Genomic DNA, 13389 nt, shown 5'->3' on the forward strand with positions numbered 1-13389 from the left:
ACACAGAAACTTCATACAAATGTCGCCAAAATAAAAGCTTGATGGATTAGAACTCTTTGGTTAAACTGGACCGCATAGCACTGCCCTGTACATTACATATATATATATATATATATATATGTATAATAAATAAGAATAATAATCAATATAATAGTGCAATAACATTGGATTCCAAAAATAAAGATGATGAGTAGTGGGCTGAGAGAGTATCACAATGTGGACAAAAACAGGTACACACTGGACAAGGCAAATAGGTAGAAGACTGTTTATTATTAAAAACATTTGGTATAATTTTTATACATTTATGTGCTTGGTGAATCTTCAATTTCAAAACCATAGTCATCAATTTCCCCCTTTGGTGCAATAACAACTTCCACTCTTCTGGGAAGGCTTTCCACTATACTGTATGTAGTGACATAGCTGCAGGGATTTGATCCCATTCAGACACAAGTGCATCACTGAGGTCCGGCATTGATGTTGGGTGATGGGGCCTGGCTTTCAGTTGGCGTTCCAATTCACCAAAAAGGTGTTCAGTGGGGTTCAGGTCTGGGCTTTGTGCAAGCCAGTCAATTTCTTCAACATCAGACACAGTAAACCAAACCACTTTGCTTTGTGCACAGGGGCATTTTCATGCTGGAATAGAAAAGGGCTCTCCCCAAACTGTTGCCATAATGTTGGAAGCACCGAATGCCCTAGAATGCCATTGTTTGGAGTAGAATTATGATTTATATTCACTGGTATTAATGGAGTAACCAAACTCTTTAATTAGAAGGGGATGTCCACATATTTTTGGCCATATAGTGTATATTTATTTATTTATTGTAGCTGAAGTGAAAAAGGCTTGAGTTTGTTTTTTTGTTTTTTTCAAGTGTAAACCCTCAAAGAGTAGCCCAAGTATTTTTATTGGCAGTAGAATATGGGCAAAAGAACACAACATTTTGGCCAAAAGGAATCATGTACTAGTTTTTTGTTTATCAGATAGCACTTCAAATCACAATCACAATATATTTCAATATATATCACAATAAAGTAATCGCAATATGACTTTTTGTTCAAATCGTGCAGCCCTAGTCTAACCATCACCTTCTGATCCTTTGGGATTGATGAAAACAAACACGTACACCAGCCAATTCAGACAAGTGTGATCCGATTCAATTAGGCTATAAAAAGCACGACTAATGTAATAGCCTGTTGGTCGAATAACATCTCTAGGTCTCTGACTCTCAGCCCAATTTCATTTCGTGGCACTAGCAGCAATTTACATCTTACATGATAACAAAGAAAGCTGCACCAGTGTCTGGCCAAAAAAAAAAAGCTTCTAATTTCTCTAGGATTGCAAAAGGATTGGGATGCAGATGGGCTGATCCCTAGTAAACTTGATGACGAAAACTATGATTATGCAGTAAAAAAAACAAATAAATGGAACAGTGTATTTGGGACTGGTGCAACGCCAATTTGGAAAGCCTCCTAAGGAGCTTGAGCATTTTGAATTGCAGACAAGAATCCACTTCATATGGAGAATGATGTGGTTGATCTCCCCAGCCCAACTGTCTACTATCAAAGTGATGCTCAGTGATAAACCTCACAAATTTCAGTTGGCTCCAGAATAGCTAAAAATAATTGCACAGGATAAATCTTGCCCTTGAAAAATTCTCATTGGATTGCACAAGTGAAAATACATACTCGCAGATAGCATTGCTGACCTACAACAATAAATATGTTTGCACTGACCATGTAAAGTCCTTTCCAAATCTTCCCTTCTTTTTGAAAATCAATCATGTTTGTGTATATTCAAATATAGCATGTGAAAACATGTTGCATTAGGTTAAACATCAATGATACCAAACAACATAACTTCTCACAAGTTTTGAAACCAAATCGGGCTGAACAAGTTTGAATATGTTGAAGTGTGAATGAGATGGACCTTAAATACCAATTAAAAGCAGGTTTAAAAGCTGTAAAAGGCCTGATTCAGACCAGCGTGGCCTGCAACCTTATTACCTTTTCTGACTAAATGTATGTACTTTGAGGTTTCATTCAATGCTTTAAACTAAAAAGTACTTACGAAAAAATATTCTAATAACAAAGTTCATTGCTTTTCTGGTACGAAGGGGAGCATTTACTGACACCCATCATTCTAGTGTCGGACAGAAAGCTGGAAACCCCTGAGGGAATGAGCTCACCAGAGAGAAATACAAATCACTGAAGTGAACTGCACTCAACCAAACTAGCCAATTTATCATCATTTCCATGACAAAGCCATAGACATTAGTAGCATCAGAGGGTCTTTTGTACTACAGACTGTTTAAATCCTATGTATTAGTATTGCTGACCTTGAGGCCAAGCTGTCTGATGAAAACAATGGGACTAAGAGTTAATTCTGAGAGGTTTTGTCTTCTCAGATATACAGTGGGTATCCATTCAGAATAGGCTTTCTACCGCAGCGATCACCACATGAATGGGTCATTAGCAGCTCTAAACTGCTAAGGGGCGCTATAACCATCGAATTTCAAAAGGCCAGAGCTGAACGCCTCACAGCTCTTTCTCCCAACGTAATGACCAGTACATTGGAGGCGGTAAGGGCAAGTTAAGTTTGTTTTGCCAGCCACCATAAAGAAAGAAAAAAAAAAAAGAAAGAGGTGAAAGAAGAACAACAACAAACTTAAAAACACCACAACATTTATTTTCTGGATAAACTTTGCAATGGAGACAGACGATAAAGACTTTCCTGCAGAATTCAGGGTTCACGAGGACGTCTACGCATTGGAGAGATTTTTTGCATTTATTAATTCACATTTCATTAGAGAGAATTATCATGTGTGAGTATTTTTATACATATACACAGACATTATGAGCAAGCATTATTAGACTGCATATTCAAACAATTTTGACTTCTAAAAACTGTTAAGACTCTAAACCTGTGCTTTCTTTTAATGTGCCAATAGGCTAGCCTATATTTTCTATATTTAAACAGGATTATCAAATGTGAATTAATTAATTTATACAGTATGTATACCACTGTGTCATATTATGTTATATTCTTCTGGTAATAAAAACTAAAGAAAAAGTGAACAGAGTTATTATTTATGGGAGCAGAATACTTAGCAAATGAAATATAATAAAATATTTGAAAAATGATCGCAATTTTTCATTACATGAATTAGGGTGGAAGTTAGTACTGTGACCACATTATTTGTATAATAATTGTCTCAATACATACGTTCGAGTTTTACGCTACACATGTTCAAACATGTAGGTTATGAGCTTTTTTATTCATTATCTGTTGGGAGTATTTTATTAGTAGTTAATATTTACTGTTAACCAATGTTGCCCCAAAGCTTGATAATATTGATTATTTTTCAGAGTGACTATTTGTCACAATAGTCTATTGGCAACATAGAAATACACAACAAAGTGCGTAACATCGGTGTGCCGGTGTCTGTATGACCAGGGTTCATTTCTGCATGTGGTGTTTTATTTTTTCCATTTTGTTTCTTGACTCCACTCTTGATATTTTCTTTATTACTATTTATAATAAATAAAAAATAATATAAAAGGTAGTTTTACTATAGTATAATATTGTAGTAACCATGATTTTTTTTTTGGCTTTCATGATATTAACAATGGTGTTACTACAGTAATGTGTTAATATAGTAATGATGTTTAATTTTGTGGTTACAATTAACTACAAAATACCAAGGTGATACTATGGTTATTTTATCTATAGAGGATGTCAGGACAGATCCGTGTTCCAATCGGTTTAGTGCATTATTTAGGACTTTAGAACCCTTTCAACACTTTTTATCAAGACTTTTTATGTTCTTAACAGACATATGCTTTAAACACCCAGAGCTTCAGCGATTCAAACCTTAACTCGACAGGGGGAGGAGGTGTTTAAATCTTTTGTTTGAGCTGAAAAAGGTGCAGTGGAGTCTCACATTGCCAGGCATGAACATGATCGATTACATTAGCAACATACATTGAAAAGAATATATTTACACTAATAACAAAATCAGTAGGGCTTTATTAATTCTGTCAGTTTGCTGTTCATTCAATTACTGATTGATTTTATTATGTTGCATAATATTTGGAAGCAGCGTTTCGATGAGAAAAAGACATTTCATAGACCATCAGATTGTGATCGTCATTTGATAATGTGTGTAAATTTTAAAGAACAATTTATTGAGTGAGAGACATGGTGAAATAGCTCTCAGGCACAGTGTTCAGGCTCAGTTTAATTGTATCTGTTTATTGGCAGCTCTTGAGATACGAGACTGTTACACGTGAGGACCAACTCAGCAGTTCTACTCAACTGCTCATCTAAACACTGCAGGACGTGGTAAAATCAATGGAGCTGCTTTAACCATGTGGAACAAAAACAGGCTGAGCTGCCATAGGGGACAAAGTGTCAGTAATGAGATATTAACAATGGACAGCAAGCATCAGTCAGGCATACAGAGACAAAAAAATATATTAATCTATACAGTGGCATGCAAAAGTTTGAACACCCCTGGTCAAATTTCTGTTACTGTGAATAGTTAAGTGAGCAGAAGATGAACTGATCTCCAAAAGGCATAAAGTTAAAGATGAAACATTCTTTTCAACATTTTAAGCAAGATTAGTGTATTATTTTTGTTTTGTACAATTTTAGGGTGAAAAAAAAGGAAAGGAGCACAATGCAAAAGTTTGGGCACCCCAAGAGATTTGAGCTCTCAGATAACTTTTACCAAGGTCTCAGACCTTAATTAGTTTGTTAGGGCTATGGCTTGTTCACAATAATCGTTTGGAAAGGCCAGGTTATGCAAATTTCAAAGCTTTATAAGTACTCTGACTCCTCAAACATTGTCCCAACAATCAGCAGCCATGGGCTCCTCTAAGCGGCTGCCTAGTACTCTGAAAATTAAAATAATTGATGCCCACAAAGCAGGAGAAGGATATAAGATGATAGCAAAACATTTTCAGGTAGCCGTTTCCTCAGTTCTTAATGTAATTAAGAAATGGCAGTTAACAGGAATGGTGGAAGTCAAGATGAGGTCTGGAAGTCCAAGAAAACTTTCAAAGAGAACTGCTTGTAGGACTGCTAGAAAGGCAAATCAAAACCCCCGTTTGACTGCAAAAGACCTTCAGGAAGATTAAGCAGACTTGAACATCTAAACAAGCCTGATGCATTTTGGAAACAAGTCCTGTGGACTGATGAAGTTAAAATGTAACTTTCTGGCCACAATGAGCAAAAGTATGTTTGGAGAAAAAAGGATGCAAAATTTCATGAAAAGAACACCCTCCAACAGCACAGGGGTGGATCGAATATGCTTTGGGCTTCTGTTGCAGCCAGTGGCACAGGGGAACATTTCACTGGTAGAGGGAAGAATGGATTCAATGAAATACCAGCAAATTCTGGAAGCACCCATTGACGCTGACTACCACCCCTGGAGTCACGAGTTTGAATCCAGGGTGTGCTGAGTGACTCCAGCCAGGTCTCCTAAGCAACCAAATTGGCCCGCTTGCTAGGGAGGGTAGAGTCACATGGGGTAACCTCCTTGTGGTCACGATTAGTGGTTCTCGCTCTCAATGGGGCACGTGATAAGCTGTGCGTGGATCACGGAGAATTGCATGAGCCTCCACATGTTGTGAGTCCGTGGTGTCATGCACAGCAAGCCACGTGATAAGATGCGTGGATTGACTGTCTCAGAAGCGGAGGCAACTGAGACCTGTTCTCCGCCACCCGGATTGAGGTGAGTTACCACGCCACCACGAGGACCCAGTAAGTAGTGGGAAATGGGCATGCCAAATTGGGGAGAAAAGGGGATAAAAAAAATAAAAAAATAAAAAACGAAAAAAGCTGAAGATGAAAAGAGGATGGCTTCTACAACAGGATAACGATCCTAAACACACCTCAAAATCCACAATAAACTACCTCAAGAGGCGCAAGATGAAGGTTTTGCCATGGCCCTCACAGTCCCCCGACCTAAACATCATTGAAAATCTGTGGTTAGACCTCAAAAGAGCAGTGCATGCAAGACGACCCAAGAATCTCACAGAACTAGAAGCCTTTTGCAAGGAAGAATGATCCCAAGAAATCCCCCAAACAAGATTTGAAAGACCCTTAGCTGGCTACAAAAAGCATTTACCAGCTGTGATACTTGCCAAAAGGGGTGTTACTAAATACTGACCATGCAGGGTGCCCAAACTTTTGCTTCAAGCCCTTTTCCTTTTTTGTTATTTTGAAACTGTAAAAGATGGAAGTAAAAAAGTAATATTGCTTAAAATATTAAAGAAATTTGTCATCTTTAACTTCATGCCTTTTGGAAATCAGGCCATCTTTAACTCGCTTAGCTATTCACAGCAACAGACATTTTGATCAGGGGTGCCCAAACTTTTGCATGCCACTGTATATGTCTAATCTAAATATGAATATTCACTTGATAATTTGGAATAGTGGTACTCATGCGGACATAACAGTATTGAGTCTGTTCTGCAACATGTCCCTTTCCCCCTCCCTTTCCTTACAATAATTGCCCTTCTCTTCACAATAATGTAAATAAAAACATAAAACATAGATTCTAATGGGTGTAAAAATGCAAACTTTAATGTCTAATTAAGATTTAAAGTAATTCCCATTTTAGTATCCTGACCAGCCTGACACAGCATCATTGGCTCAACCAATTGAGGCAAAAAAAAAACTCACCTGGAGAGCCCAACAGTAACTGCACCACATCATCATAAAGCAGGACAGTGGCTGGTCTCTGGGGAAGTAGGTACAGACTTATGGAGGCATATACTGAAACAGAGAGACAGAGAGAGAAAAAGAGACAGAGGAATAAGTACAGTACAAATGTAAATAACAGCATAATATATAATAAAAGTAAATGTTCTAAAATGTTGCATTTCATTTTTCTAACTTTACATTAATTAATAATGTGAATTATACACAATATATAGTTAATAATTTTTATACATAAATACTAAACTGATTACACGGTAGATATAATAAAATTAAAATGTCTTCAAAGAACTGGTTCATGTACATGTCTCACACAGCTTGGCTCCTGATTATTAATTAGGTAATGTAACATTTGCCCAGTGTACTGATTGGCTGGAAGACAGGTAAGTGAGCAAAACAAAGCTTAGAAATATAAATATATACATACTACTGTGTGTGAGGATGTCTTCAAAAATAATGCCATAAATAGTTTTCATTTATCAATTAACATCATACAAAGTCCAGTAAACATAAAACAGATCTAAATCAATGTTTGATGTGGCCACCTTTGCCTTTAAAACAGCCCCAATACTCCTAGGTACACCTGGACACAGTTTTTCTTGGTTGTTGGCAGATAGGATGTACCAAGCTTCTTGAAGAATTCACCACAGTTCTTCTATCTATTTAGGCTGTCTCAATTGCTTCTGTCTCTTCATGTAATCTCAGACTGACTCAACATTCATTGGGGGGCTCTATGGGGGCCATGACATCTGTATCAGGGCTCCCTGTTCTTCTATTCTAATCTTTTCTATTTGCAAAAGTAATGTTTGGGAGTCTAAAATGTATTTTTCCTATTGACACACTAAAGTTGAAGATATAAATAACCATCTTAAGACAAATGTTTTTGTGAAACATCTTAACTGCCTAAAACTTTTGCACAGTACTGTACATACATACATATATATATATATATATATAGATAGATATATATGAATTAAATATATATTAAATAAATAAAAATTATAATTTTTTCAAAAATAAAGTTTGACAAAAAATAATGTTACAGTAGAAAGACTGGTCTCAACTTGGTACCAAATTATTGGTACTTTTGAAATTGTTGGCTATTAAAATATTAGACAGAATCTGCAGACATTTTAACATTTTCTATGCTGATTTTGGGCAACAATTTGCCAAAATATTTTGTAAACAAACATGCATGGGTTGGGGAATGTGAAGATCTTAAGGATTAATGGGTGTTACAATTCTACAATGTAGAGATTAAGTGTGGGCCTACTAGGGTTGCGATGGTATGAGATTTTCATGGTATGCTAACAGTCTCAGAAAATATCACGGTTTCACGGTATCACGGTATACGGTATTACACAATTATTATTATCAGTTACAATGATCCTTATAAGGGGTGAAAACAGAAGGGCTTTTCTTTTTTTTTTGTTGAACAAACGCTTTATAATTGAAACTTGAAGACATTTTTTAATTGAAGTATGTGTAAAAAAAGTCTCCCTTTTGAAAATAAAATAAATAGAATAAATAAGAAAGAAAGCTAACAGAATTATAATAATAAACCTAATTATAAACATGATAAAAAAATAGCATGCAACTATAACATGTTATATAACTAAAGCATGTTAGTTTACATGTTAGCATAGCATGTTAAATTAACTAATAAATGAAAAATAACATCAGCTATGTGAGCATTAAAGTAATGTCCTATGATTATTATTAATTAACATATACTGTACGTGCGTGACAGCTCAGCCAGACTGCTCCTGTCTGTACCTTTAACTCAGTGGTTCTCAACTGGTTTTGCTTCGGGACCCAGATTTTACATTGGAAATCAAGTGGTGACCCACTATAGTAAAAATGTAACCTGTATTTAATGTGTCCTGGGTCGCATTTCCTTTTATGTTGCATAAGTTTGTTCATTGTTTTCAAGTACAAGGACATGCATCAAGTGACATTATTTTTGTTGTTGATGTCAACAACAAAAACGACAGGAAGTTTTCTCTTCCCCCCTTTAAAAATTGCAGAGCATATTTACTTATATGAGCCCATTAATATCATGTTTGTTTCCTAATTTCAAACATCATTCAAACAGAACATACATATTACACAGGAGGAAAGGCTCCTCATTACCATGGTTAGGTCAATGTAGCTAGTCTTAAATAATAGTAATAATAACAAATTATAGTATTTATGAAAAATTAAATACCAGCTGAAACACATCTTGAATATAAAATGTTGGCTTATTAGATTCTACCTTTAGATTACTTCATATGAAACTATAACATTTTGTCAAAATATAACAGTTACTTTTACTCGTAAAATCGTGAAACAATTTTGTAAAGGTGATGATGTATAATGAAAAAAAATTAGCGCATATGCACAGTGTTGCTGTTTTCCTCCTCAGTACTGTTTGGCATGTCGGGTCTGCCTACTGTTTGATGGGTTTGACTTGACTTTCTCCGTAATGCTTTAAACTAGAAAAGTCTCACTAGAATTGAAATTGGTCACATCAGATTTGAGGTCTGCGCTCCGCAATATCGAGGGAATCCCGGTTGTTGTACGTGCGCGCCAGAGATCAGAGCAGATCATTAGTGCGAGCTGGTTCCGTTACACTCGTGCAAAAGTGCAGATGAGAAACCTTTAGCTGATTGCGAGATTATCATTAAATCTGCCTCGGCAGTCCTAAATAGGCTACCACTTGTGCGGCCACCGAAATATCTTCAATGGGAGAACCATGGCATTGTTCTTTCCCTGCTGTCCGCGACCCAGTCTGAATAGACCTGCGACCCACCAGTTGAGAAACACTGCTTTAACTCTTTCACTTATGTCAGACCCCCTCGCCTCGCTTCTCTCTGACATTTTCTCCGCTGCGTGTGTGTGTGTGGCGCAAGTTGACGAGTCTGACAGGCAATCGAGGAGGAAAGGAGATGCGCAGGTGAGATTCTCCATCCGGTTGCATTTTTTCCCTCAATACCGTAGATAAGCAAATGTACATGACCGTCAATTTTCATACCATGGTATACCGTGCAACCCTAGGGCCTACTAATATAATTTAAGATATACAGTAAATATATGTATTTCTAACTATATAAAAAAAGAACAACAACAGTCCTCTTTAGTTTATGTATTCTTACATTATGGCTGTTGTGCCAATAACATTAATCTCTGTCAGTTAATCTGAATGTCCCCCACCCTTGAGTGGTCCTCTACGGGCAGGAGGACATGTGCTGACAGAGCTCCAGAAGACTGTTGTATGCTGCGAACAGAAATCCTCTGTGTCCATTTCCCATCTGCTGTAGCACATTGAAATGCCCCCCTGCCAACCCTCCACTCAATGCCTCAAGCTTTTCAATCAAATGGAACATTAAAGCTTTATAAAATGTTAGAAGTGCACATTTGTTCCATTCATTTTAAATTGTTCTATCCATTTTTATGATAATGGTCATTATTTTAGACCAATCAGACAAATAGAATTACATAACTGTTAACTCACATGACTGTTAGCATCAAAAACCTCTTGGATAGGATTGTAGAAGGACTGTCTGCTTTTATTTATGTGAACTCACCAGAAGATATCCGAATCCAAGTGCACAGTGTAGAATTTGGAATTTAGAATTCCTCACCTCTTAACATCAACAACACTTGTCAATGTAGGTAATGACTGAAGGGTACATGACGTGCAATTCACACACACTGACACCCATGCAATTATGCGTACAAGCACGCACAGCACAGATGCACTGAACAGAAGGGCATCTGCCTCTTTAATATTTTGGTTGGTAGGTATGCACAGAAAATAGGGACAGTGACAACAATACTGCCTTAGGCAGAAACTCAAAGAAAAGTGTGTATGAAGAGAGGAAGGGGGTTGCAATGGCCTTTTGTGGTTTCACTGTACACAATATGTAACCTTAGTTAACATCTGCAGCATTGTGATGAGACAATACCATTTATACATCCCTTCTTTGATGATAAAGAATCCACCCAGAAAATAAATGTCAATATAAATGAGAGAAAAGAATGAGAAGGTTTCAAACGGAAGCAAGGTAATTGCCAGGGAGAAACTGAGAATTGAGAACAAAGGCGCAGACATGAGAAGAAGTTTAAAGACCCCAGGAAATTTCTTGACTAGTGCAGTTTGTTTTCCTTTGTTGACATATATTTCCTATTGAAACAGGAAGACATATTGAAGGGCTTTATTATATATATATATATATTTTTTTTAAATGGCTTATGTCACAGCCTTTTTCATTATTTGCTGATTGCTATTGCTAGCTGAAATCAGGTAGTAGGAGAAGGGACATTCTAATTTTAAGGAGGATTTTATTGGACAGATACGCCTGTGATTGCAAGATGAGTCATCAATATTTTGGGTCCATTTTGCCAGAAGAAAAAGACTCTACATTTTAAATGTGTATATCTGCTAAAAGTTGATTTGATCAAGTAAACTAGATGGCCTCAAAGCTAACAGACATGGACTAAAGCCACAAAACTCCTTTTGATTTCATGGGGAGATAAGAGAGATAAGCTAATAGGGAGAAAGAAAAAGTGCTTTGGACTTCAAATGATTTAATCTAAGCCGCAAGCGACTGCCTCATCGCTAGGATGACTCACTCTCTTTAAATTCGCGTGACTCGCTCAGATTATCAGAGTGCTGTGGGGACAGTTAAAACTCAACGGCACTGTAGGTTTTATTTAGAAATCTTCCCTTTTCCACCATTCCTAAGAGACAGGGACTGAACGGAGTGGGAATGGGGGGCAGATGGCTGTGGTACCAAACAGATGAGACTTGAAAATGTTCGCCTTCGGAAAGCTGAGTCACTCATCAAGGGAAAAGAACTGTTAGCAGTGAGGTTTAACTTTAAAAATGCTCTGTATGTAATCTAGTGTTGGAATACAGACCAATACATTGTCATCGTTTAAATTACTGGCGTCCCATCACATTCCCACAGCTGTCAAACCTCTGCTAGTCCAGTAATCCATCTACCCTGCATTAAAACAACTATGAAAACATGAGCCTGCCAATTAAAAGGACTCACTACTAGCACTTTTACAGTAATTACATCTAGTGGTCGATCGATATATCGGCAAGGACGATAAATCGGACGATATTCAGAATTTTTTAATTATCGGCATCGGCCGATGAATTTCCCCCTTTGGCAGATTTGTTTTTTCAGGGCGCTGATAATCGCCTGCTTGCATGTGAAGCGACTGAGACATATAAATGACCAGTCACGGTTTGTTTTGTTGTTGCCATCGTGTTACTACAATAATATGCTGGTGTGCAACACAGTCTCATTTAAACAGTCTGCATATCAGAGCCGCGGCAGACGCGTTTGAGCTCATAATGTTAAAGTGCTCGCCTGTTTCATTCTCCCTCTCTCTCCTCAACTGTTCCCTGTAACTTTTAACTGTCTTGTCTAATGATAAAAAGGCAAATATCAATAAAACGTCCTGGTTACTTTTGTAACCTCCGTTCCCTGATGGAGGGAACGAGACGTTGTGTCGATGTAGTGACACTAGGGGTCACTCTTGGGAGCCCCAAACACCTCTGATTTTGAAAAAAGGCCAATGGGAATTGGCGAGTGAAATTTGCATGCCACTCCCCTGGAAATACGGGTATAAAAGGAGCTGGCTCGCAACCACTCATTCAGGTTTTGTGCTGAGGAGCCGAGACAAGGTCCCGGCCATTTCAGCGGGTAGTTCAGTATTTTGGCAAGAGGGACACAATGTCTCGTTCCCTCCAACAGGGAACGGAGGTTACGAAAGTAACCAGGACGTTCCCTATCTGTCACTCACTTGACGTTGTGTTGATGTAGTTACACTAGGGGTCCCTATACGAAACGCCACAATAAACTGAACTGTGTTACGTGGACTGGAGGTGCGAGATGGGCAGACCGCTGTGTGCCTCGTAGCCAGTGCACCAAGGCCATCACGTAACCTCCATCACGATCATGTCTGACACTCTTATGTTTCAGAACGAAGCGGAGCAAATTCATAATTCACAAAGAAGAATATTATGTACAGTACACGTTAAGCCACCGCACTACTTATGTATACTAAAATGAAATCTGAATTTCAAACAGCAATTATTTTGACGGTAAAGGAAAAATACCATTCCATTTTGGATGAGAGGCATAAACATCCCAAAATCAATGCGTTTTCCATCAATGCTAGGGCTTGGTATTGACACAGATTTCCTCATATGATTTGATTTAGATTCACAAGCTCTTAATTTGATTTTATTTAGATTTGATTCTGATTCATATGGGTATATTTCAGTTATAATGTCCATTTTGCTTACATATGAAAGAAATTCTCATCTAATGCTCTGAATTTTACAAGGCATTTTCAAACCAGGTACATTATAAAAATATTAATTTTAAAAATTTCACGCCACCGGAGAAAGGTGTCCCGAGTTTTTCCTGGCAGGCTACTTGCCTTACAGTCTCCTATTAGGGTGGAGGCGGGGTTAGGACATCTGCTGCCTGCCAGGAACAAACCCAGTCACTAATGCGTTTCCCTACTTTCTGTGGCTAAAATAAATTTTCAGGAGGTACACGCTCGATTTGAATGAACACCTAGCATAGAAACTGATTGTGTGGAGCAGCGCACGTTTATTCATTACACATGACACATGGCCCAAGAATAATAAACACAGGAGC

At 37.6% G+C, this 13389-nt stretch overlaps 1 protein-coding gene across 1 annotated transcript in view; it reads right to left on the reverse strand.

Annotated features, from left to right (window-relative positions):
* Positions 1-13389, reverse strand: part of LOC127450515 (protein FAM171A2-like) — a 51955-nt gene that overhangs the window by 14472 nt on the left and 24094 nt on the right. The window contains exon 3 of the mRNA XM_051714713.1: positions 6686-6778. Coding sequence (XP_051570673.1) covers positions 6686-6778 — 93 coding nt within the window. The remainder of the gene's footprint in view (positions 1-6685; positions 6779-13389) is intronic.

The sequence above is a fragment of the Myxocyprinus asiaticus genome, chromosome 13 (assembly GCF_019703515.2).
Source record: "Myxocyprinus asiaticus isolate MX2 ecotype Aquarium Trade chromosome 13, UBuf_Myxa_2, whole genome shotgun sequence".
NCBI lineage: Eukaryota > Metazoa > Chordata > Actinopteri > Cypriniformes > Catostomidae > Myxocyprinus > Myxocyprinus asiaticus.